Source organism: Trachypithecus francoisi, unplaced genomic scaffold (genome assembly GCF_009764315.1).
Source record: "Trachypithecus francoisi isolate TF-2019V2 unplaced genomic scaffold, Tfra_2.0 Lachesis_group13, whole genome shotgun sequence".
In the NCBI taxonomy this organism is placed as follows: domain Eukaryota; kingdom Metazoa; phylum Chordata; class Mammalia; order Primates; family Cercopithecidae; genus Trachypithecus; species Trachypithecus francoisi.
In genome coordinates, this window is record NW_022681458.1 from 108,682,007 (window position 1) to 108,705,414 (window position 23,408).

Below are 23,408 nucleotides of genomic sequence, written 5' to 3' on the forward strand. Positions count from 1 at the left end.
TGAAATCACAGGATGGGAGGGAAAGAAAGAGATACTGAAAGGACACTGACTATCTCTCCCACTTGGAAATTTGAGTCACCTGTAAGTGTAGAAGAACATGATAAAGAGGAGAATAAACAGCAATTTGCATGTGGGCCATACATTTTCACATATACTGTTTCTGAATATGCCCAAAGCTTTCTTATATACAGGACCCATGGGATCACTGAGAGGGGTCAGGGAATTTTGCAAGTGATGAAAATGAGGTGCAGAGATAAAGCGCCTTGCCACTTGACTACCAAGCAGCAACAGAAAAGAGAATCCAGGACATCAGTTTAATGCTGACTTTAAGAATTACTAGCTTGAGGCTGGGCGTGATGGCTCAAGCCTGTAATCCCAGCACTTTGGGAGGCTGAGGCGGACAGATCACTTGAGGTCAGGAGTTCAAGCCCAGTCTGGCCAACATGGCAAAACTCCATCTCTACTTAAAAAAAGAAAAAAAAAAAGATACAAAAATTAGCCGGGCATGGTGTATGCCTGTAATCCCAGCTACTCAGGAGGCTGAGGCAGGATAATCGCTTGAACCCAGAAGGTGGAGGCTGCAGTGAGCTGAGATCACGCCACTGCACTCAGGCCTCAGTAACAGAGCAAGACTCCCATCTCACACACACACACACACACACACACACACACACACACACACACAAAAGAATTACTAGCTTAGTTCCAATCCACTGGCTAAGGACATTTTCTTCTAGCCCTGGCTCTAGTACATTGGGGTAAAGTCTTCAAACTTTTTCTAGCCATGAAGTTTATGTTGTGACCTAAGTCTACATAAATGGAACACAGAAGTATGTTTGAATTCTTATGAAGCAACTATATAAAGTCTTATTATTTTTCAGTGAAGAGGCAACTGATTAATGGCATATTTTGAGCTAACTTCTAAAGCTTAAAATTACATTGGTTTCAACTGGGATCATTTTGAATTCCAACCATTTCATATAAGTACACTTATAATGATTACAATTCAAATAAAATTAACCTAAAATAAGAAAGTAAAATGGACGAAAATTTTGCCTAGATTTACCTAAAGGCAAAATATAAAAATTAATTTCTAAATACATAAGATGTACATTGAAAGAAGAGTAAGTCAGTCCAGATTTACACTATAAATTCAAATGTGAAAATTCAAGCATCTGAAATAAGGGAGGGAGCAGAGCCTTTTAAAGAAAAATAAAGCACTAAATTTAAAAAGTATTATTTTTATTTCAGGAAAGAAGAAGCCTGAGCTTCCAAAATAACTTTTTCAGACTGTTTATTAACCCAGTAAACCAAGGAAACAAATGTACAATTAGCTTATTAAAAACAGGGACTCCAGCCTGGGCAATAAAGTAAGACCCTGTCTCTATAAAAAATTAAATAAGTAGCTGGGCATGGTGGTGGGCGCCTATAATTCTAGCTACTTAGGAAGCTGAGGTGGGAGGCCCACTTCAGCCTTGGAGATTGAGGCTGCAGTGAGCTATTACTGAGCCACTGCACTTCAGCCTGGGCAACAGAGTGAGACCCCGAGTCAAAAAAAAAAGAGGTGGGGGAGGAGACTAGAACTAATTAAAATCTGGAAGGAGAAAGGATACAAAAGAAAAAATTAACCTTTGCTGAACACTTACATGCCAAGTGCTTTCAAATATGATATGTGATTTAATCCTGAACAAATAAGAATAATATAAACTATTATTGCTTTTTAAGAATTCAATATTTATTAAACAGATAAAGAAGTAGGGTTTTAAAACTGCAGATGTGTTAGAACAAGATAGAAACACTTTCATTTTTCCTTTGTTAAAAGACTGTTTTCTTTTTTTTTTTCTTTTGGGGGTGGGGGACAGAGTCTTACTCTGTCGCCCAGGCTGAAGTGCAGCGGCGTGATCTCTGCTCACTGTAACCTTTACCTCCTGGGTTCAAGCAATTCTCATGTCTCAGACTCCCCAGTTGCTGGGGTAGAGACATGCACCACCATGCCCAGCTAATGTTCGTATTTGTAGTACAGACAGGGTTTCATCATGTTGGCCAGGCTCTTCTTGGTCTCCAGACCTCAGGTGATCCACCTGTCTCGGCCTCCAAGAGTGCCTCCCAGATTACAGGTGTGAGTGACCTCTCCCAGCCCTAAACAACTTTTTAGAAGTATAATCAACATACAATAATTTAAAGGCACATTTGATAAATTTTCATGTGTGTGTGTTTATACCCCCATGAAATAATCACACAATCAAGATACTGAATATATTCATCACCTCAGAAATTTCCTTATGCCCATTATTTTTGGAATGTCCATCAAGAGTGAATGGATAAACAAATTGTTGTATATCCATGCAAAGGAAAACTACTAAACCTAAAAATGTATGAACTATTGATACACACAACTGTGAATCTCAAGATAATTATGCTGAAAGAATACACACAAAAAATGTTATTCCATTTGCATAAAATTATAGAATATGGAAATTAATCTATTACTGCATTTTAAGATGAGAAAAACAAGGCTCAGAAAGGAAACATAGCTTGTACTAGCAATACTGTTAATAAATGGTGATGAAGGATATTAATCCAGTTCTGCTAGATCCTAAAACCCAGGTCTATACAAGACCTCAATACCTACTGCATTCTCCATAGGAAGATTAGAACAAATATACACTTGGAGTCAGGGGCGATGGCTCAAGCCTGTAATCCCAGCACTTTGGGAGGCCAAGGTGGGCAGATCACTTGAGGTCAGGAGTTCAAGACCAGCCTGGCCAACATGGTGAAACCCCATCTCTATTAAAAATACAAAAATTAGTCAGGCTTAGTGGCAGGCACCTGTAATCCCAGCTACTCAGGAGGCTGAGGCACAAGAATCACTTGAACCCAGCAGGCAGAAGCTGCAGTGAGCCAAGATCACAATCGCACCACTGCACTCCAGCCTGGGTGACAGAGTGAGACCCTGTCTCCAAAAAAAACAGAACAAATATGCACTTATATACTTGGTTTCTAGCATTAGAAGATTCTGTTCCAATACTAAAATTTAATCACGAAAAACCTAAATTCTAACTTACTTTTAAAAAGGTATAATAAAGCAAATAGCATAAGGGCTATCAAAAACAAAACAAAAACCAAACCTAATAAATTATACCTGGCAAAGAAACAATATAAGCATGGAAAATAAAGTTAACAGAATTCATGTTTCAGATTATTATTTACTTCACTATACCTGGCACTTTATTAAAATTCATAACTATTAAAGCACATTATCATATACCACAAAAAATCCAAGTTGAGGAATATAATGGAAAGCACACAACTCCCTTTACAAATATTATAATTCATCAACCCATTTCAGAATATAAAGACTAGTTACAAAAACTAAGTAATCCTTGCATCTTGAGGGGCAATAATAGCCACTTATGTAAGAAAATGTCTTCAGAAGAATAATAGCTAAAAATTAAGTGTTTATTTTGAATTAGACATTATGTTAATCCCTTATCAGGTACCATGTCATTTAAATGATGTAGAAAGTACTATGAACTTATAGTTGAAAAAACTAAGGCAAAGAAAGATAAAATATGTATACCCCAAGTCATACATATGCTAAGTGGTAGAAATGGAATTTGAACTCAGGTAATCTAATCCCACTGACAGTGTTCCTAACTATCATGCTGTGAGCAAATGATATAAAAACTACGTAAAACTAGAATAATTACTAGAGATTGAGAAGCATGTGTGTGAATATGTATGTGTGTGTGTGTGTGTGTGTGTGTGTTGGTGAGGGGTGGTATGAAGAGAGGTTAGCTAATGGGTACAAACAGAAGGAATAAGTTCTAATGTTCAATAGTAAAGTAAGGTGACTGGCTAACAACAATGTATTGTATACTGCAAAATAACTAGAAGAAAAAACTTGAAATGTTCCCAACACATAAAATGATACACAAGTGACAGATTTATCAATCACCTTGAGGAGGAGGAGGAGAAGGAGGAAGAAGAAGAAGAAAGTGAATAGATAAGCAACAAAATACTTGCAATAAAAGTATCTAAGGACTCATATCCAGAATACATGAAGAATTCCTACAAAGTAATAAGAAAAAAAGACAACTGCTTAAAAAAAAAAAAAAAAAAAAAAAATAGCCAAAGGCCTTGAACAGGCTTTTCACCAAGAAGATAGACAAATGGGCAATAAATATATGAAAATCTCTATATGCTTCAGGAAAATGGAAAACCACAAGATCCTACCTCCTACCCTTCAGATAGGCAAAAATTAAAATGACCAAAAATATCAAGTGTACAGAAAAGAGTTAACATTGCAGGTCGGAGACTGCCATTCTTAGAAAGACCTGCTTGCAAAGTTGGCCTTTGACTAGCATTTGAGAACCTGGATTTTGAGAAGGTTCCCACCATTCCCAGAACTGATAAAAATGACTCACTATGCCTAAACAGTTTGTGCAAATAATATGGTTTTTGCTGAACACCTGCTTTCTTTATGGGAGTCTAGGATTTTGGTATGGTTAACCCTACGCTTAAGCAAAGGATGCCTACTTGGCCAGCCGCTACGGATAACTCCCACTGCTGTGCCTCTAACAAGCTTCCGGGGGAAGACAACATTTCACACATGTGGTCACAATTTGTTGCGACAGGAATTAAGTGCACTCTGTGTAACTATACTATGAGAAGCTTTTTGGAAGCTTAAGCCTCATTTCTTCCAAACTTCATCCCATGTGCCTTTTCTCTTTGCTGATTTTCCTGCAATAAATTTTAGCCATGAGCACGATTACAGGCTAAGTTCTATGAGCCTTCCTAGAAAATCACTAAACCTGGGAATGGTCTTGAGAACCCATCAAATTGGGAGGATTATGTAGAATAACTACACTACTATAAATTGTTGGTGAGAAGGTTAACTAGTTCAACCACTTTGGGAGACTATTTAGATACATCTACTAAAGCCAAAACATATTCGCACCATATAGTCCAACAACTCTACTCTTAGGAATATATCCAAAAGAAAATGAGTGCCTGTGTCTACCAAAAGAAACAAGAATGTTCACAGCAGCTTTATTCATATTAGCCCAAAGTAAAAACAACCCAAATACCCACCAACAGGTGAGGGGATAAACAAATTGTGAAAAATTCATAGAACAGAGTACTACGAAGTAATAACACATACACAAACACTGAAGCCTGCAACAACAAGGATGAATCTCAAAAACAGTAGTTAAATAAAAAAGCTCAATGGTATATAATGTATGATTATACAAAGAAAGAGTATACAATGTAGGATTACATTTATATACAAAAGAGTAAGCAAAGTATGCCATTTAAAAGGTTCAAAAACTGACAAAACTAACCTATGGTGATTAAAAGTTAGAGAAAGAGTTGCTGGAGGGGAATACTGGACTTCACTATCCAATGCATCTGGCTATTTAATTTAAATAAATTAAAATTAAAAATTTAATTCCTTAGAAACATTAGCCACATTTCAAGCACTCAATAGTTACATTTGGATAATGGCTATTGTATTGAATGGGAAAGATAGAGAATGTACAGCATTTCCATCTTCACAGAAGGTTTTATTTATCAGCACTGTTCTAGGATGATGGGAATTTTCTATATCTTGATCTGGGAAGTAGCTATATGCATGTATCAATATGAAAAACCTCACCAAGCAGTATACTAAAGATTTGTGCACTTTTTATTTTTTTATTTTTATTTTTTGAGACAGGGTCTTGCTCTGCTGCCCAGGCTGGAGTGCAATAGTGCAATCATAGCTCACTGCAATCCCTGCCTCCCGGACCCAAGCCATCCTCCCACCTGAGCCTCCCGAGTAGCTGGGACTACAGCCATACACCACCACGCTCAGCTAATTTCTGTATTTTTTGTAGAGATGGGGTTTTGTCATGTTCCTCAGTCTGGTCTTGAACTTCTGAGCTTAAGAAATCTGCCCATCTTGGCCTCCCAAAGTGCTGGGATTACAGGCGTGAGCTACCATGCCCAGCCAAGATTTGTACACTTTATTATATTAAGTTATAACTCAAAAATTAATACATGAATGTATGTTTTTAAAATGACCAGCAGAAAACACATACAATATATATAACTGTAGATTCACATCTAAAATATGAAGAATTCATATAAATCAATAAGAACAGGAGAGCAACCTAAAAGAAAAATCATAGGTGATTCACAGGAAAGGATGGCTAACATATTAAAAGATGCTCAGGTTCATGAAAATTCAGAAGAATACAATCTGAAACACTGAGAGACTATTTTTGACCATCATGTTAGCAAAAATTTATATGGTTGGTAATATCAATTGTTTATAAGAAATTGAGGCTAGGCACAGTGGCTCATGCCTATAATCCCAGCACTTTGGGAAACCGAAACAGAGGATCGCTTGAGGTCAGGAGTTTAGGACCAGCCTGGGCAACATAGCAAGACTCCATCTTTACAAAAATTTTAAAAGTGAAAAACTCAGCCTGGCATGATGGTGAGCACTTAATAGTCCCAGCTACTTGGGAGGCTGAGGTAGGAGGATCACTTGAGCCCAGCAGGTAAGGCTGCAGTGAGCCATGATCATGCCACTGCATTCCAGCCTAGGCAACAGAATGAGATCCTGTCTCAAAAAAAAAAAAAAAAAAAAGTCATAAAACCATGTATTAATATGTACACACATATATGTATTATACATCAATGCATTGAAACAGGTATAAGAATATAACCCAAACCAATAATACTTGCTACTAGTTACTTCAAGGAATGTGAGTCAAAATTAGTGGATGGTGGCTTTCACTTTTTTTTTTTTTTTTTTTTGAGACCAGAGTCTTGCTCTGTTGCCCAAGCTGGAGTATGGTGACACAATCACAGTTCACTGCAGCCTCAACCTCCTAAGCTCAACTGATGCTTCCACCTCAGCCTCCCAAGTAGCTGGGACTACAGGTGCATGCTACCCCACCGGGCTAATTTTTTTTTTTTTTTTTTGGTAGACATAGGGTTTTGCCATGTTGCCCAGGCTGGTCTTGAACTCCTGGGCTCAAGCAATCCGCTCCCACCTTGGTCTCCCAAAGTGTTGGGATTACAGGCACTGAGCCACTATACCCAGCCTCTTTCATTTTTACTAGATTACAATTTTCACAATAAAATGTTTTCAGGCCAAGCGCAGTGGCTCATGTCTGTAATCCTAGCACTTTGGGAGGTCGAGGCAGGCAGATGGCTTGAGTTCAGGAATTTAAGAACAGCCTGGACAACAGGGCAAAACCCCACCTCTACAAAAACCACAAAAAATTAGCCAGGCATGATGGCATGCACCTGTAGTTCCAGCTACTTAAGAAGCTGTGGTGGGAGGATCACTTCAGCCCAGGAGGTCAAGGCTGCAGTAAGGCATGGTCATGCCACTGCACTCCCACCTGGGCAACAAAGAGAGACTCTGTGTCAAAAAAACAAAACAAAACAAAACCCATAAAAACAACTATTGCTGCTGCTGTTTTTGAGTTATTGCTGTTCTACATCCTAATGGTGTATATGGCTTCAAACTATATTTTTGAACAGATAAAAGCTAATCATATAATTGAAGGATATTTACTTCTGTTCTCTCTACATATTTTTGGATTTTCTTTTTTTTTTAAATCAATAAATTTTTATTCAAGGAATTCCATGTTGTGATTTCTTCCACTGTCCATCAAGGTCACTTTAGATCCTCTAAAGAGCTGGAGTCAAAAGATTTATCTTCAAGTTAGCCCTTTTTAATGAAACTGATGCTTATTTTAATCCAGTTGTCCTGTTAGCCCATAATTCTTTTATTTTGGCTTCTGTCATCTCCTTTTAATATGGATATACTGAAAAAAACTTCAAAATTCACCAAGAGTTTTTGGGATCTAATTTATTCAACCAATTTTACTTTAGGGTCCTTTTTACTTAGGTGATGGATCTGCCTGGTTCTCAATTTGATACCCTAAGCGATCATACTCAAGAATAGTACAGATGTGTGGAATACGCCAATACCTTTAACTCCAGACATCATCATATACTCAAGATAAAAGCCTTTAAAACAAAAAGCCATCATATGTATCAAGTCAACATGAAATTGGAATGCAAAATCAGTACTGCTGAGGATTCCCCTCATATCCCATGCTGTTTAACTATCTCTTCGACAGTCCTAGAATCAATTTTTTTTTTTTTTTTTTTTTTAGTAAGAGACAGGGTCTGTCTTTGTTACCCAGGCTGGAGTACAGTGGTGCCATCAAAGCTCAGTGCAGCCTCTAACTTCTGGGCTCAATCCTCCTGCCTCAGGCTCCTCTTTCTGAGTAGCTGCAACTACAGACACACGACCCAATACTCAGCTAATTTTTATATTTTTGTGGAGATGAGGTGTTTGTTACTTTCTTGCACAAGCTGGTCTTGAACTCCTAGCTTCAAGCAATACTCCCACCTCGCTGTGAGGATTGCAGGCTTGAGCCACTGTGCCTGGCCTGGGACCAACCTTTATGGCTATCAATACTCCCATCAGTTAACTGTGTCGGGTATCATAATATCCCTTCTTACATGTATCAAAACTCATAGTGAACAATGAGTTCTGGGTTGCAAAAGAGGATTTATTTTTTGCACCTATTTATAAGTCTTTGTCCACAAGTTAAACAAAAACATACATAAGTGCAGTTGGATTTTCTTTTTTACACATCTGAGCATTCACCATTCAGTTTAACAAATAATAAACCACCTTATATATGATGAGGTGATCTACTTAAACTTCAAAACATTTCTCAATTACAGAAACGGCAAACCTAAAAGCCCCAAAAGTTTATTTAGATTTCTTTAATCTTTAAACATAGACTTTGTTCAAGCTTTTACAAATCCTTGATTAAATCAATACCACATTTATCTATGTCATTGGGAAATCTTTACCTTTAGTTTCTTTAAACACAGTCTATTATGTTTATCTTTGGAGATAAACTGTTTTTTTTTTCTTCTGGAGGAGACCAAGTGTCACTCTGTTGCCCAGGCTGGAGTGCAGTGGCACGATCTTGGCGCGCTGCAACCTCCGACTGCTGGCTTCAAATGATTCTCCTGCCTCAGCCTCCCCAGTAGCTGGAAATACAGGTGTGCACCACTGTACCCAGCTAATTTTTGTACTTTTAGTAGAGACGGGGTTTCACCATGTTGGCCAGACTTGTCTTGAACTCCTGATCTCAGGTGATCTGCCCACTGCGGCCTCCCAAAGTGCTGGGATTACAGGCGTAAGCCACCACACCTGGCCTAAACATAGACTTTTTAGAGAATTTTCCTTACCTGAAGCACTATCTTCTACTAGGATGAAGTTATATAAACCACAAAATAAATTAAAATGGAAAGAACTAGTGCGTCCTACCTGGGTTACTGGAATGTAGAGGGGTTCTCCATTATGCAGCAGTGTAAGTTTCCCATGCTGATAGAGCCGTCCTTCCGGCCTTAAATTTGCCATCTCCTTAGGTCCTCCTTTCTTGCCACTCTCTTGTCCATTTCCTTTAAGTTCTTCAGTATCACTTAGGCATTCAAAAAATTCTTCTTCGCTGTCACTCCAGGAATCCCAAGATTTTGCTACCTCTCCCTTGTCCTTATCTGTTTCTTTTAGATTATCTGGCCCCAACTGGTCTCCTGCTTTTCCAGCATCCCCTGGATATATATTAGTGACATTATTTGAAGCACTTGTCTTTTTCCCCTCATCACGTGCCTTCTTTCTTTCAATACAACAATTTAACATCTTAAGAAAAGAGAAATAACATTTATAGTTGAATTAGTTACAGAAAAATAAAAATCTACCTACTGCTTGAATATTTAATTTTCACTCTCCACTTCTCAGGACATTGTGAACTGCAGTGACTACTGACTATAGATAACCTACAGCAGCACCATGAGTACATCATGTAACCCATTATTACATTTAGTATTAGAATAATCTCTGATTAAATCAAGACCACATTTATCTATGTCATTGAGAAATCTTTACCTGTAGTTTCTGATGCAGTAAACAACACCTCAGATCTGGGGGTCCACTTGCTAATCTATCAAATAAAGTAAGGAGAAAAGATAGCTTAGTTTCAGTAAAATTGCTTCAGATATGATTATTTGCTATACTACCATAATTTTTAGCTATACTGATAAGAAATCAAAACTAGATTTCCACACGTAAGTGAATTCCAGAGGGGGAGCACATAGAATTAAAAGATGAAAATTTATTTTATACTCCTAGTCCACAAATCACCAACAGCAAATATAACAGATACTTCAAAACATAACAGCAAACTAGTGATAGTTTTCAGGCTAATAAAAACTCAAAATGAGAAAAAGTCCCTGAACCGCCCCCCAGGAAGTACTAGCACACAGTATTTCACACCATACAAAATAAATCAGTTTGTGTATTCAGTACTAAATTCTTACAGTGGATTCTCACTATAAAAACCAAGATCTCCACCTGTATTTCAATAGGAACTCAGACTGTCTCTAGTTCTAGGTTCCTCTAGACCACTAGGTTCCCAGCAATCAGCCAGAGGCACTCTCTCATGTTCAACATGCTTCTGGGTCTGTAAAACGTTCCAGAGCAAACTGTCTACAACCAAGAGAGAATCCAGCTAAGCAGAGATTGGAAAATGATATAAATGTTTTTGGATCAGTAATCATTTTATATTGCTCATAATCATGATTCTCCTATCTTAGCATGGGTAGATGAGCACTAAACTAGGCAATATCAACCTGTGTGCTAATGAAAATGTTCTGTTTGATTAAGTAAAATGTCAATTACAAAATACAGGTTTATTACAAAAGACTTTGAAAATACATAAAAGTATAAAGAACAAAATAAAAATATAATTTCACACTGGAAAAAACTAATAGCATTTCATGGTATTTATAATCTTTTTCCTGTACAAACATAGCAACATAATTAAAAGCACTTTGTATATGTATTAGTATATTATACTTTATTAGAAACAATATGAACATCTGTTATTAAAGATTCTTGGGGAAAAACTGTAATCAATCTGTAATTTTCTATTGTAGAGATAGCATAATTTATTTATTCTTTTATGTTTGATATTTAGGTTTTGCCTTTTTTTCTATTATATTAATAAATTTGCTGCAGCGAACACCTCTAACATAAATCATGTCTAAGCTTCTTGCCACTTTCTTAGGGCAGATTTCCTTGAAGAGGGAAAAACAGGTCAAAAGTCAAATGTCTGCTAACAAACAAAATCCTATCTAAACAACTGAAAATTGAAATTATTACCCTGGAATTAGAAAGTTGTTTTCCCATCGGAAACGCATTTCAAGAACAAATTCCTGCCAGAGGTGTGCCACTCCTTTCAACCCTCCATGGTAAAAATTGATCATACAGAGACACAAAGCCAATTTGTATGTTAAACTGTCAGATGGTGCAGACTTGAACTGATTGTAGAGATTCTAAATTTAACAAAATAGAAACAAAGCAAACTTGTTACCAAAATACTTTACACATACAATTGAAGAGTTCGTAGGGAGAGATTTTAATTCTAAAATTAACCTATCCCACCTAAACTAGGCATTATCAAATATCTAATACACTACTGCATAAACTATTCTTTTTTTTTTTTTTTTTCTGAGACGGAGTCTCGCCTTGCCGCCCAGGCTGGAGTGCAATGGCCGGATCTCAGCTCACTGCAAGCCCCGCCTCCTGGGTTTACGCCATTCTCCTGCCTCAGCCTCCCAAGTAGCTGGGACTACAGGCGCCCGCCACGTAGCCCGGCTAGTTTTTTTGTATTTTTTTTTTAGTAGAGACGGGGTTTCACCGTGTTAGCCAGGATGGTCTCGATCTCCTGACCTCGTGATCCGCCCGTCTCGGCCTCCCAAAGTGCTGGGATTACAGGCTTGAGCCACCGCGCCCGGCCTGCATAAACTATTCTTAGGCAGTCCCATATTTTCAAGATTTCTACTAAGATTAAAAAACATAAAGCTATAGTTTAATGAAGCTAAAGTTGTAGCTTTCAATTTCTTCTGTGGAATCTCTAGGAAGTATTCCAAATTTCATGTGTTGTTTTAAAAATCTTTTAATTACAAAATGAGCATGTCTAAACAAACAAATATCATAACTGTCTAAACTGAAAATGTAAAAAACCTTTGCTTTTTTCTCTCACCTCATGAAATCTACTTCTCAACAATAACTGTAAAGTTTGACATATATCTACACTTGTCATTTAAATTCTTCCACTTCTTAATTTTTCAAAGACTAAACAAAGAGACCATGAAAATTTACCTAATTTTACAGATTTTACTTCATTAAAGAGTTTTCCACTTACTAGTTTTAAAATATAGAAAAAAATCTGTTGAAAAACATAAATTTAATGATTTCACCAAAACTCTACAATGAGAGAAATTCTACAGCTGTGTAGAGTATATTCATGCTATTTTTTCATTGTTTCCAGAAAAATTCTTGCTACTCAAAATATGTATCTGTGCTAGTTATCTAAGTGGAAACCATGATCTCCCATCCAAAATTCCCAAGGTGATTTTTAAAATAAAAAGATATTAAGCTATTAAACTAGAAATATATAGAACCTCTAGAAATTCAGTGCATTTAAAACATTTTAATATTGAACCCCAAATCAACTTACATAGTCTTCACTCTCTGATGGAGGATAATTATTATCTGTTGAAGTAGTTACATCTAATGGTTTCTCAGAAACAGCATCAGGGAATAAGAACTTGAAGGAAAGGAAAAAAATAATCGTGTTTTAGACCACATTTCCTATTTTGTTGATTTTTATAACTCATATAGACATTATTTAACTTTTTAATGGTTTTGCTGCTCTAACAATAGAAATGTTCCAGTTGTATTGGCCAGTTTGTTCTACACTCACAATTTTTTTCTATTTTTCCTTGAAAATACACAAGGTTTCAGTGACTAGCCAATTTTAGAAATTAGAATTTTTTTCTTAAAAGTAATCACTTGATTCTGTAAGCTGAATGGTGCAAAAGCAAAATCTCATCACTGTGACTTCACGCTCATCCAAGGCCATTACATTTTTTTAGAGTTACTACTATTTAAAAAACAAAGCCATAAAAGACAAATTTAAAAACAACCATGTACTCATGAGGATCTGAAGAGTTATATCATCCACAGGCTTTCATATATAGACTACTAAGAGATGATATTCAAGACCCACAACTTTATTTTATGATACCCCTGGAAAGTAGGAAGCAGTCTAAACCTATAATAACCGATGTACCTTTTCCATATGGTTTCTGTTTATATGTACGTGTAGGAGCGGTCAAAAAAATCCAGTGTACATGACAACTGAGCTACATGATTTGAATAACCTTCTTTAAGAATACAGTCTTAAAAAGGAGGCTCTCTACAGACATTTATTTATAGTCCTTTTATCACTGTTCCTCTCAATTGTTTTGTGGTATTGCTGATTAGTAATTCCTCTCACTATGTATACTTTGCCACATATTATAGAACATGTGCAACAGACTTTTAAAAATTAGATGACCTACTATGTGCCAAGTGCCAGTACCAGGCACAATTACCAGCATTATCCTATTCTCACACAACTGTTTGAGCTAAGTATCACTGCCCATATCTTACGACGTACAAGCTAAAAAGTTGGCTAAAAGTTTTGTTCAGACAAATGGTAGATAAGATTAACATTAAGTTTCCAAGTCGTTTTCTTTTCAACACTTTTCTTGAAGGTTTTTCCCAATGCACAAATTTCCAGGAATATGATTTTAACCACAATTACAGTAAAAATAGCTATCATTTATCAAAGGCCCATATACGCCAGGCAGTGTCACAGAAGATCCTGTAATCTTCACAGCAATCTCGCAAGGCTTTGTTAGCCATATTTTATAGATGAGGAAACTGAAGTGACTTATTCAAAGTCACGCAGTAAGTCATGCAGACATTAAACCATGGTGTGGATGCCCCCAGGCTGGGGCCATTCCATCCTGTTATACCTAGGAGCCACCTTAGCCCTCTACTTATCTCCCTCTCATTCTCACTAAAAGCTTTCTCTCAACTACTGTCAAAGCAACCTTTCAAAAATATAATTCTGGGGCCAGGTGCAGTGGCTCACGCCTGTAATCCCAGCAGTTTGGGAGGCCAAGGCGGGCGGATTATGAGGTCAGGAGATCAAGACCATCCTGGCTAACACGGTGAAACCCCATCTCTACTAAAAAAATACAAAAAATTAGCCAGGCGTGGTGGCACGCAACTGTAGTTCCAGCTACTAGGGAGGCTGAGGCAGGAAAATCGCTTGAACCCAGGAGGTGGAGGTTGCAGTGAGCCGAGACACGCAACTGCACTCCAGTCTGGGTGACAGAGCGAGACTTTGTCTCAAAAAAAAAAAAAAAAAATTCTAATCATTTTGATCTTCTACTTAAACTGCAAGATAAAAGCCAGTGCTTCAGCATGGCAGGTTATCTACTACTTCTCCAGCCTCAACCCTGGTCATGCTCTGGGAAGCACCCTACAAAATATCAACTGTTCAGCATGCTCTCAAACGTCTGCTGTTCCTCTGCTTCTAAAGCCTTCTTTTCATCAAGATTCAGTTCAAATGTCCCTCTTTATGAAGCCCTTCCCTGATTCCCACTGCCCAGACAGAGACAAATGCATCTCTGCTGTGCTCTCACAGCCCCCTTGCCAGATTTCTCATGTGCAACCTGGTATCATAACTACTATTTACTTTCCTTCTCACCACTAAACTAGTAGAAATTTTCTAAATGTGGTAACTGTTTCATTCATTTTATATTCCAAAGTCACTGTCTACCACATAGAAGGAGCTGAATATATAATGAATAAATGATTCTGCAGATAGACCTATAAAGACAGAACATTTAATTACCAGGAGAATAGTATTGAGGACATCATTATTTAGCGGTGACTCCTCTACACCTCTGTGTTTTCGGATTTTCTTCTTTGCAGTGTGTACCATATTTGAAACTGATAATTTATGAATTGGAACTGATGCCGGCTCTGTCAATTTTGACAAAGCATGAGTTATATCAGCAGTTTCTATAAAAAGAACAGAAATAAATATAAATTATATCACCAACCTTAGCAGGTGAAAGTGATGAACAAATTGATGATTGTATAGAATATTTTACTCATTCTTTTTACTAGTGTTACATGGTCTTGGAATTATAAAATATGAATATACACGTTCAGCTTTATGTGCAAGCATGAGTGACAATGGTGTCACACAAATTATTTCTCCCCAGGAGACTTCAAAATTTAACCTCTAAAACTCTACTTTTCAAAATATTTTACATTTTTGGTGGAAAGAACTTATTAAATGCCCTTAATGTCTTAACAAGCACTGGGTGTAGCCTGGAAAGGAACTATAGCGGTCAGGTCCATCAAAACTTGATTCTCCAACTTAATTCAAAATGAGAAAATACATGAAAAGTTGCTGAAAAATGTGCCAAGGAAAAAGAGGAAGACATCTGAAGGTAATGTTAAAAAAAAAATGCAGGTTACCTTTGCCTTCTTCCTCAAATGCAGATCGTCCAAGAATCTCATCAGTTGACTCCTTTCGACGGCAAATTTTAAAAAATTCAGTGACAAAATCACCTATGTAGGAAAAAAGTTATCATTTTTGACACTTAACTGAAAAAACAAAATCAGTCCTATAAATTAAAGTATGTCTTTCCACAAAAGCTATTAACTAAGATATGGTAGAAAGTAAAACCATTCAGTTTTTCCATTGAAAAAGGCAAGAATTAATCCTATATCAAAGGTAGCCTTGTTCTTTTCTTTCTCTCCATGTCCCAGGATATTTAAAAAGCTTTTCCTTAGAATTCCTTCTAGAAGGAAAGAAAAAAATAATTGTACCTAATAGTACTTACTGTATGCCTCAATGAGACCCAACATCCATTTGTCATTAAGTTACATAAGTAACAAGAACTTACTCTAGGTATGTAGTAATCTTTCCCCAACTGCTACACTACTAGAATAAATCCATTAATAAATAAAATTAAGAAGAAACACTAAAGATATGTTTCTAGAGGATTAGGAAATCATGTAGGATAAAGATATTTCAGTTTCTGCTACATATTAATGGTATTCTTTTTGTCATTATTATTGTTTTTGAGACAGAGTCTTACTCTGTCGCCCACGCTGGAGTGCAGTGGCACAATCATGGCTCACTGCAGCCTTGACCTCCCAGGCTCAGGTCCTCCCACCTCAGCCTCCTGGGTAGGCTGGGACTGCACGTGTGCATCACCATGCCCAGCTAATTTTTGTATTTTTTGTAGAGATGACGTTTCGCCATGTTGCCAACGCTGGACTCAAACTCCTGGGCTCAAGCAATCCGCTTGCCTCAGCCTCTCAAAGTGCCGGGATTATAGGCATGCGCCATTGCACCCAGCTGTCTGTCATTATAATAAAAAGAGGTAAAGCGATTTGAATCTTCTAAACAGCAACAATGTTTACACAAATAAATGAATGCTTAACAAATACTATCAGTACTAAGATACATCAATTACATCTAAATTTTATAATTCACCAACTAATTCTGAATTAACCCATAACTTTTTGGGGGCTTCCTCAGAAAGGTAGGAAAAGTCTATAATCTAGTCATACAAAATATTAGAAGAAGTAAGGTAAGATCATGGAACATTAAACTAAAATGAGAATACTTTCAATTCTAAGGTCCTCAGCAAATATCACATAGTCGCAAGACGAGGAATAATAATGTTACTAAGAAGCAACTTAGTACGTAAACATAATATGTAGTAATTCAACGATTAAACAACAGAAAGCATTTACTGTTCATTTACTATAACAAAGGCACTGTTAAATGTGATATATATACACACACACACAGGTACATAATCTCATTTGATCCTCCCAATAACCCTATGAAGTAAGTACTAATGTTATCTCTATTTTACTTATGAGGACTCTGGGGCTTAAAAAGATTAAGAAATTTGACCAATGTGGTCAATCTAGGATTTGAACTGAGGTCTGTCCAACTGTAAAACTCTTGACATTGACTCTATACTGTTGCCCTAAAACCCCAGACAAATTCGCCAATGGTGGACTTATACATTATACATCTTTGTTTTCGCTATTATATAGTTAGCACAAATGGCAACTACTAATCAGCATTTGACAAATAGCATATGAATGATAAAGAGCCCAAGAAAACAATGCTTTAGAGAAATGCATCATTACTGTCATAATAAATATTTGGTAACTCCATCAGTTAAATGGTAATATATCAAATGACAGGGAGTTAAGGTAGCATGGATGAACATTAAAAAAAGGAGAAAATATTCTCATGTGTACTAAATATAAGGAGGAAAAAGATGACAAGGCACATTGAGGAGATGGGTTCAAAAGACTTCATGAAAGAGATACACCTAAAAAAAGAGAAGGGGACGAATCCCAAACATAAGATATAATAATAGTATCTGAATAGCAATTAATATTTTTCAAAGTACTTCCATTTATGTTATTTTACTTGATCCCTCAAATAACCTTGTGAGGTGTATAAGATTATTCACATTTCTTTTCCCATATCAGAAATAGGCTGCAGATGTAACACAACTCTACATAAGGGCTCTAATGTGCACTGTCAAAAACAGTGCGCTTCAGGCTGGGCGCGGTGGTTCACGCTTGTAATGCCAGCATCTTGGGAGGCTGAGCGGGTGGATCACGAGATCAGGAGATCGAGACCATCCTGGCTAACATGGTGAAACCCCGTCTCTACTAAAAACACAAAAAATTAGCAGGCGTGGTGGTGGGCGCCTATAATCCCAGCTACTCGGGAGGCTGAGCAGGAGAATGCCGTGAACCTGGGAGGCAGAGCTTGCAGTGAGCTGAGATGGCGCCACAGCACTCCAGCCTGAGTGACAGAGTGAGACTTCATCTCAAAAAAAAAAAAAAAAAACGCGTCAGAAAAAATAAAGCTGAGATAATGAGAAAATAATGGAGAATTTGCTGGCACTATTCAAAAAAAGATTCACTGCTATTGGCAATGATTTTTTTCCTACATGGTGTTAACTGAGGAGGTGACAAAGTATAAAGAATGTATGCAGTGTTTCTGATTTGGAAGTTAAGCAGATCAGTGGTATTTCAGGAATGGAGCATAATATACCTTACCTAGCAAACACTGAGGATTCTCAGCTTTTCGAACTCTAACAGACCAATGCGGAGCTTGAATAGGATCCAAATCACTAAAATGTAAACCAATAAACATAAGATCCTAATTATGACAATCTGCAAGATTCATGAACTTATTAAAATGCAGTCTAATGAAAACATAGAAGGACAAGCAATTCATTTAGCCTCCCTTAAACTTACTCTTATCCAGATGCATAGAGCCATTTGGATAAGTTTTTAAAAAATAATATCATAAGAAATCAAAGTCCTTAGACAATAAAACACAAAACGGAACATTAAAATCAAAAGAAAACAATAAGAAATGCACATAAAAATTACTAGCAATTTGAGAGTTATTCTACTGAAGTTTTTTAATCTCATTGTACTACTACTCTTAACATACTTACGAATAAACATCATTATCCACAATGATCCCTTCTGTCAGATGAGGCCACGTAGTAGCTAAATGGAGTTCACTAAAGTAAAACATAAAATACAACCAAAAGCTTTAATACTGACCCAGCAATTATATTTAATACTTCAAGAAAACTATTCCAAGGAAACAAAAGTATGTTACAGTGGTATTATTTATAATACAACAAACTGGGAACAACTTATTTAGCAAATGGTAGCACATCCTTATGAAGTTAATGTTTTGCAAACATTAATCTCATTATACATAATAGCCAAAAAGCATAAATAACCCACCAACTAATGAATGGATAAACAAAATGTGGCATATCCATACAATGGTATATTTACAGTCATAAAAAGCACAGAAGAACCTTAATTCCCCCTTATCCACAGCCTCACTTTCTGCAGCTTCAGTTACCCTAAATCAACTGCAGTCTGAAAATATTAAGTGAAAAATTCCAGAAAAAAAAATCCATAAATTTAAAATCACATGTTGTTCTGAGTAGCATGGTGAAATCTTGTGCCATCCCACCGCAGTAGGTGAATCATCCCTTTGTCCAGTGTATCTACACTGTCTATGCTACCTGCCCTGTTATTCACTTAGTAACTGTCTTAGTGATCAGAGAGATCACAAGAAGAATGTGCATGGTACAGTGAGATATACTGAGATAGATAGATCACATTCACATAACTTTTATTAAGGTATATTGTTATAGCTGTTCTATGTTACTATTAGTTATTATTGTCAATCTCTTATCGTGCCTAATTTGTATTTATTTATTTTGTATTACTACATCACCTGGAAATCTTACTGTGCCAAATTTATAAATTAAATTTTACTACTTGTATGTATGCATAGGAAAAAACAGTGTATTTAGTGTGTGGTACTGTCCATGGTTTCAGTCATCCACTGGGGATCTTGCAACATACCAGCTGTGGATAAGGGGTGACTACTGTACTGATTCATGCTACAAGATGGACAAACCTTGAAAACATGCTAATTAAAAGAAGTGAAACACAAAGAAAGCCACATGTCGTATGATTCCATTTATACGAAATGTCCAGAATAGGTAAATCCTACAGTCAGAGGGTTGAGAAGACTAGGGGGAAATGATGGCTAAGAGGTGAAGAATTTCTTTTTAAGGTTATGAAAATGTTCTGGAATTAGATGATTATGATGGTTGCACAGCTCTGTAAATATTAAAAACCATTGAATTGTACACTTTTAAATAGCGAATTTTACGGCAGGTAAATTATATCTCAAGTTTCAAAAACGTTATAGATCAGGAATTGGCAAACATTTTCTATAAAGAGCCAGAGAGTAAATATCTTAGGCTTTGTGAACCATGTACAGTCTCTGTTTTATTTTTTTTCTTTTATAACCTTTAAAAATGTAAACACTATCCTGACTTCACTGACCATACAAAAACAGGCTAATGGCCAGATCTGGCCCAAAGGACAGTTTGGTGAATTATAGATGAATATTAAATCTCAGAAAGTTTTCGTGTAAAATTATAAAATAAAGAAAGGAAATGTAGGTCTTTCTTCCTTTCTTTTTTTGAGACAGAGTCTTGCTCTGTTGCCCAGGTTGGAGTGCAGTGGTGTGATCTTAGCTCACTGCAACCTCTGCCTGCCAGGTTCAAGTGATTCTTGTGCCTCAACCTCTTGAGTAGCTGGGATTACAGGTGTGCGCAACCACACCCATTTAATTTTTATATTCTTTCATAGAGACGGGGTTTTGCCACGTTGGTCAGGCTGGTCTTTAACACCTGACCTCAGGAGTCGCCCACTGCAGCCTCCCAAAGTGCTAGGATTACAGGCATGAGCCTGTGCCTGGCGCAGGTGTACATCTTTATTTCCAGTACTACATTCATCCCAGCAGGCTATAGCATCATAAAGCACAGTAGAATCAATATCAATATAAATTTGAAGTAAAATATTCCCACAATTCAAATGACAGGTTGAAATTCTCACCTAATAGGATCTTCACAGGCACCAAATGGTAACTTGCCAAACTCCAAACCTCCAACTTCTCCTCCTACAAGGGCATCTATGTCTAAACAAAAGAAATATTTTTCCATCATTTGGGAAAAAATATAGAAGAGTCTATTCTAGTTAAGCCCTTTGGAATATTATAACTTTATAAGTGTCTACAAGAGAACACATATAGCAAATCAGCAAGTTAGAGCAAGTTACAGCATACGTAGTCTAACAAATATTTGACTTCCCCAGAGAACGTTATAGTAAAAGGGCACACTTATTTCCTATTTATCCAATATTTCATTCAGGCCATGTATTTTAAATTTTGCCCTTCTCAAATACTCCTTAAATATTACTCAAGAGAATATTATTTCTGTAATTTTTTTTGCACTTTAAAAGAATGTAATTAATATAATCCAAAAAGAGTATCCAAGTATTTAAAAATCTATTCACCAACTACACTAATCAGTTTTGCTGTCAGTAATTTCTGAATAGGAAATTAGTACATTTGTCATCATTAATAACATTATATTTTGGTTGATAGTAAATGGAAATATATAAAGATCAGAAAAGAACCTCCTTTCCATTATGAATGGCACACTAGACAAGAAGAGAACTTAGAGAAGGTAAATCATTCCTCTTAGTTCTGTCTCTCCTGAGGAAGTAATAAGCATTTCTAAAAGTCATCAAAAGGATTTTTTTCTCTTTGAAATAATACAAATTATGATGTTTAATTATTCACATTACACTAGGATTTCCTAAAATTAAAGCCTACTGAGTTAAGAAAACTTCCCATGTTTGCTAAAATCACATCTGATATTTATCTACATCCTAAGTAAATGATTTAAAATTAGTCATCAAATACGAATCAATTACTTGATTCGGTAAATTTTCTCAAGTCAATTCCATTTTTCCAACTAAAGAATGCTTATAATAAGAAAGATCACAATGACTAGCATTGTTACAAGTGAGTTTGTAAAATTTCAAAATTACGAGCACATTTTTATAAATTAGTAAATTAAAAATTATTACTAAAATATAACTGTTTTAGCTGAATTAAAAAGGGAGAAGCAACTCGTGGAATGAAAAGCGTATTGGGCTTGGAGTTTGACTAGTGTTGTATGCAAACTTTATCACATGGTGACCATATGACTTTAAGCCACTTACGTGAGTTCTTTAAAAGACTTACAATATAAGAAACTTACATCTCTAAGAAAGATAATAATACATGTCTTGGGCCGGGCACAACGGCTCAAACCTCTAATTCCAGCACTTTGGGAAGCTGGGAAGGGTGGATCACCTGAGGTCAGGAGTTCGAGACCAGCCTGGCCAACATGGTGAAACTCCATATCTACTAAAAAATACAAAAATTATCCAGGCATGGTGGTGCATACCTGTACTCAGGAGGCTGAGGCTGAGGCAGGAGAATCGCTTGAACCCAGGAGGCAGAGGTTGCAGTGAGCCGAGATCATGCCACTGCACTCCAGCCTGGGTGACAGAGCAGGACTCTCTCAAAAAACAAAACAAAAGATAATAATAATAATTGTCTCATAGGTAAGTGAAAATTATACAAAAGAGCATATAAAATACGAAAAGCACAGTGTCATGTCCATATTATATTACATGTTCAGTCCCTTTCCCCTTATAAAGGAAAATGTTAAGAATTTATATGACTTTCAACCTACTGAGGGAGAAGGTTAATTATTTTTAATCCCCATTTTAAAAACTTGACAATAGAAGATTAACAAAGATTTATTGGCAATCTTATAATGCTAAGGTTCTAACTCTTGGGCTTCTTCACAGATCATGAGCAGACCACACTACCTTAGGAAATCTTTGAAACTGCTTTGTAAGAGAGTAGCCTTGGAAAAAAAAAAGATAAGAATGGAAACTTCTAACTAGACATAGACTATAACTTGTCCAGTGGGCACTGTTATCTGGGAACTAAAATCACCAACACAAACATTTGCGTGTTTCTTCTGATATAAATCTAAAGCTTAGCTTTTATTTCTCTGTTGTAGTTTAGATATGGTCCTTTTATAGCGTACATTAGAGTTGCAAATTATTTTGTGATATATAAAATAAAATAGTAGTAGTACATATAACTGCCAAAAGCTAAGGATATATTACATTAAAAAAAAAATTTTTTTTTTTGAGATAGAGTCTCACTCTGTCACCTAGGCTAGAGTACAGTGGTGCAATGTCGGCTCACTGCAACCTCCACCTCCCAGGTTCAAGGGATTCTCCTGCCTCAGCCTCCCAAGTAGCTGGGATTACAGGCTTCTGCCACTGCACCTGGCTAATTTTTGTATTTTTAGTAGAGACAAGGTTTCACCATGTTGGCCAGGCTGGTCTTGAACTCCTGACCTCAGGTGATCTGCCTGCCTTGGCCTCCCAAAGTGCTGGGATTACAGGTGTGAGTCACCATGCCTGGCCTGTATTATACTAATTTTTATATCATCTCATGCCTACCAATTATTTTCAATCCTATAAATAGCCAACTACTTAGAACAAAAATAAACAGTAAAGAATATTAGTTTATTTTATTTCTCTTTAGGGGAGGTAGATTAAAAAATGTTTTCAAGCTAGTGAAATTCTTGTATTTTATAGGTTTGTATTATATTCCTTATTAGATGGGCTTCAATATAATCAAACATATGAAAGAAACACCCAGGAATCAAAATGTTAATTAGGACATATGTCCATGAAACTGAGCTTTTCTAGAACTTAGGTAATGTGTTGTTCATACTGCTGTCCTTAGCACTGCCTAGTCTATTACAGGTTAATAATTAATAATTGTTGAATGAATCTGTTTATCAAGGGTAAGCAGGCAAATTGATTTTGATTATATTTCTATAACATACAACTTAATTATTATTTTCCCCTACGTATATTTTTCTCCTCTGCT

General features: G+C 36.5%; 1 protein-coding gene and 1 non-coding gene across 4 annotated transcripts in view; both read right to left on the reverse strand.

The window, feature by feature from the left end:
- RAB3GAP1 (RAB3 GTPase activating protein catalytic subunit 1) overlaps positions 1-23,408 on the reverse strand; it is a 122,949-nt gene that overhangs the window by 22,770 nt on the left and 76,771 nt on the right. For all 3 annotated transcript variants that reach the window (XR_004441803.1, XM_033231679.1, XM_033231680.1), the window contains 9 exons: positions 20,495-20,576; positions 18,514-18,582; positions 18,107-18,180; positions 15,479-15,571; positions 14,844-15,013; positions 12,612-12,701; positions 11,252-11,424; positions 9,977-10,031; positions 9,359-9,730 (listed from right to left, as the gene is read on the reverse strand). Coding sequence is in view for 2 of the 3 variants with exons in the window: in XM_033231679.1 (XP_033087570.1) it covers positions 9,359-9,730; positions 9,977-10,031; positions 11,252-11,424; positions 12,612-12,701; positions 14,844-15,013; positions 15,479-15,571; positions 18,107-18,180; positions 18,514-18,582; positions 20,495-20,576 (1,178 nt within the window). In the remaining variant the exon portion in view is untranslated. The remainder of the gene's footprint in view (positions 1-9,358; positions 9,731-9,976; positions 10,032-11,251; positions 11,425-12,611; positions 12,702-14,843; positions 15,014-15,478; positions 15,572-18,106; positions 18,181-18,513; positions 18,583-20,494; positions 20,577-23,408) is intronic.
- LOC117095516 lies at positions 8,521-8,648 on the reverse strand. The gene has a single exon (XR_004442049.1). It is a non-coding gene; the product is annotated as a small nucleolar RNA SNORA40 (small nucleolar RNA).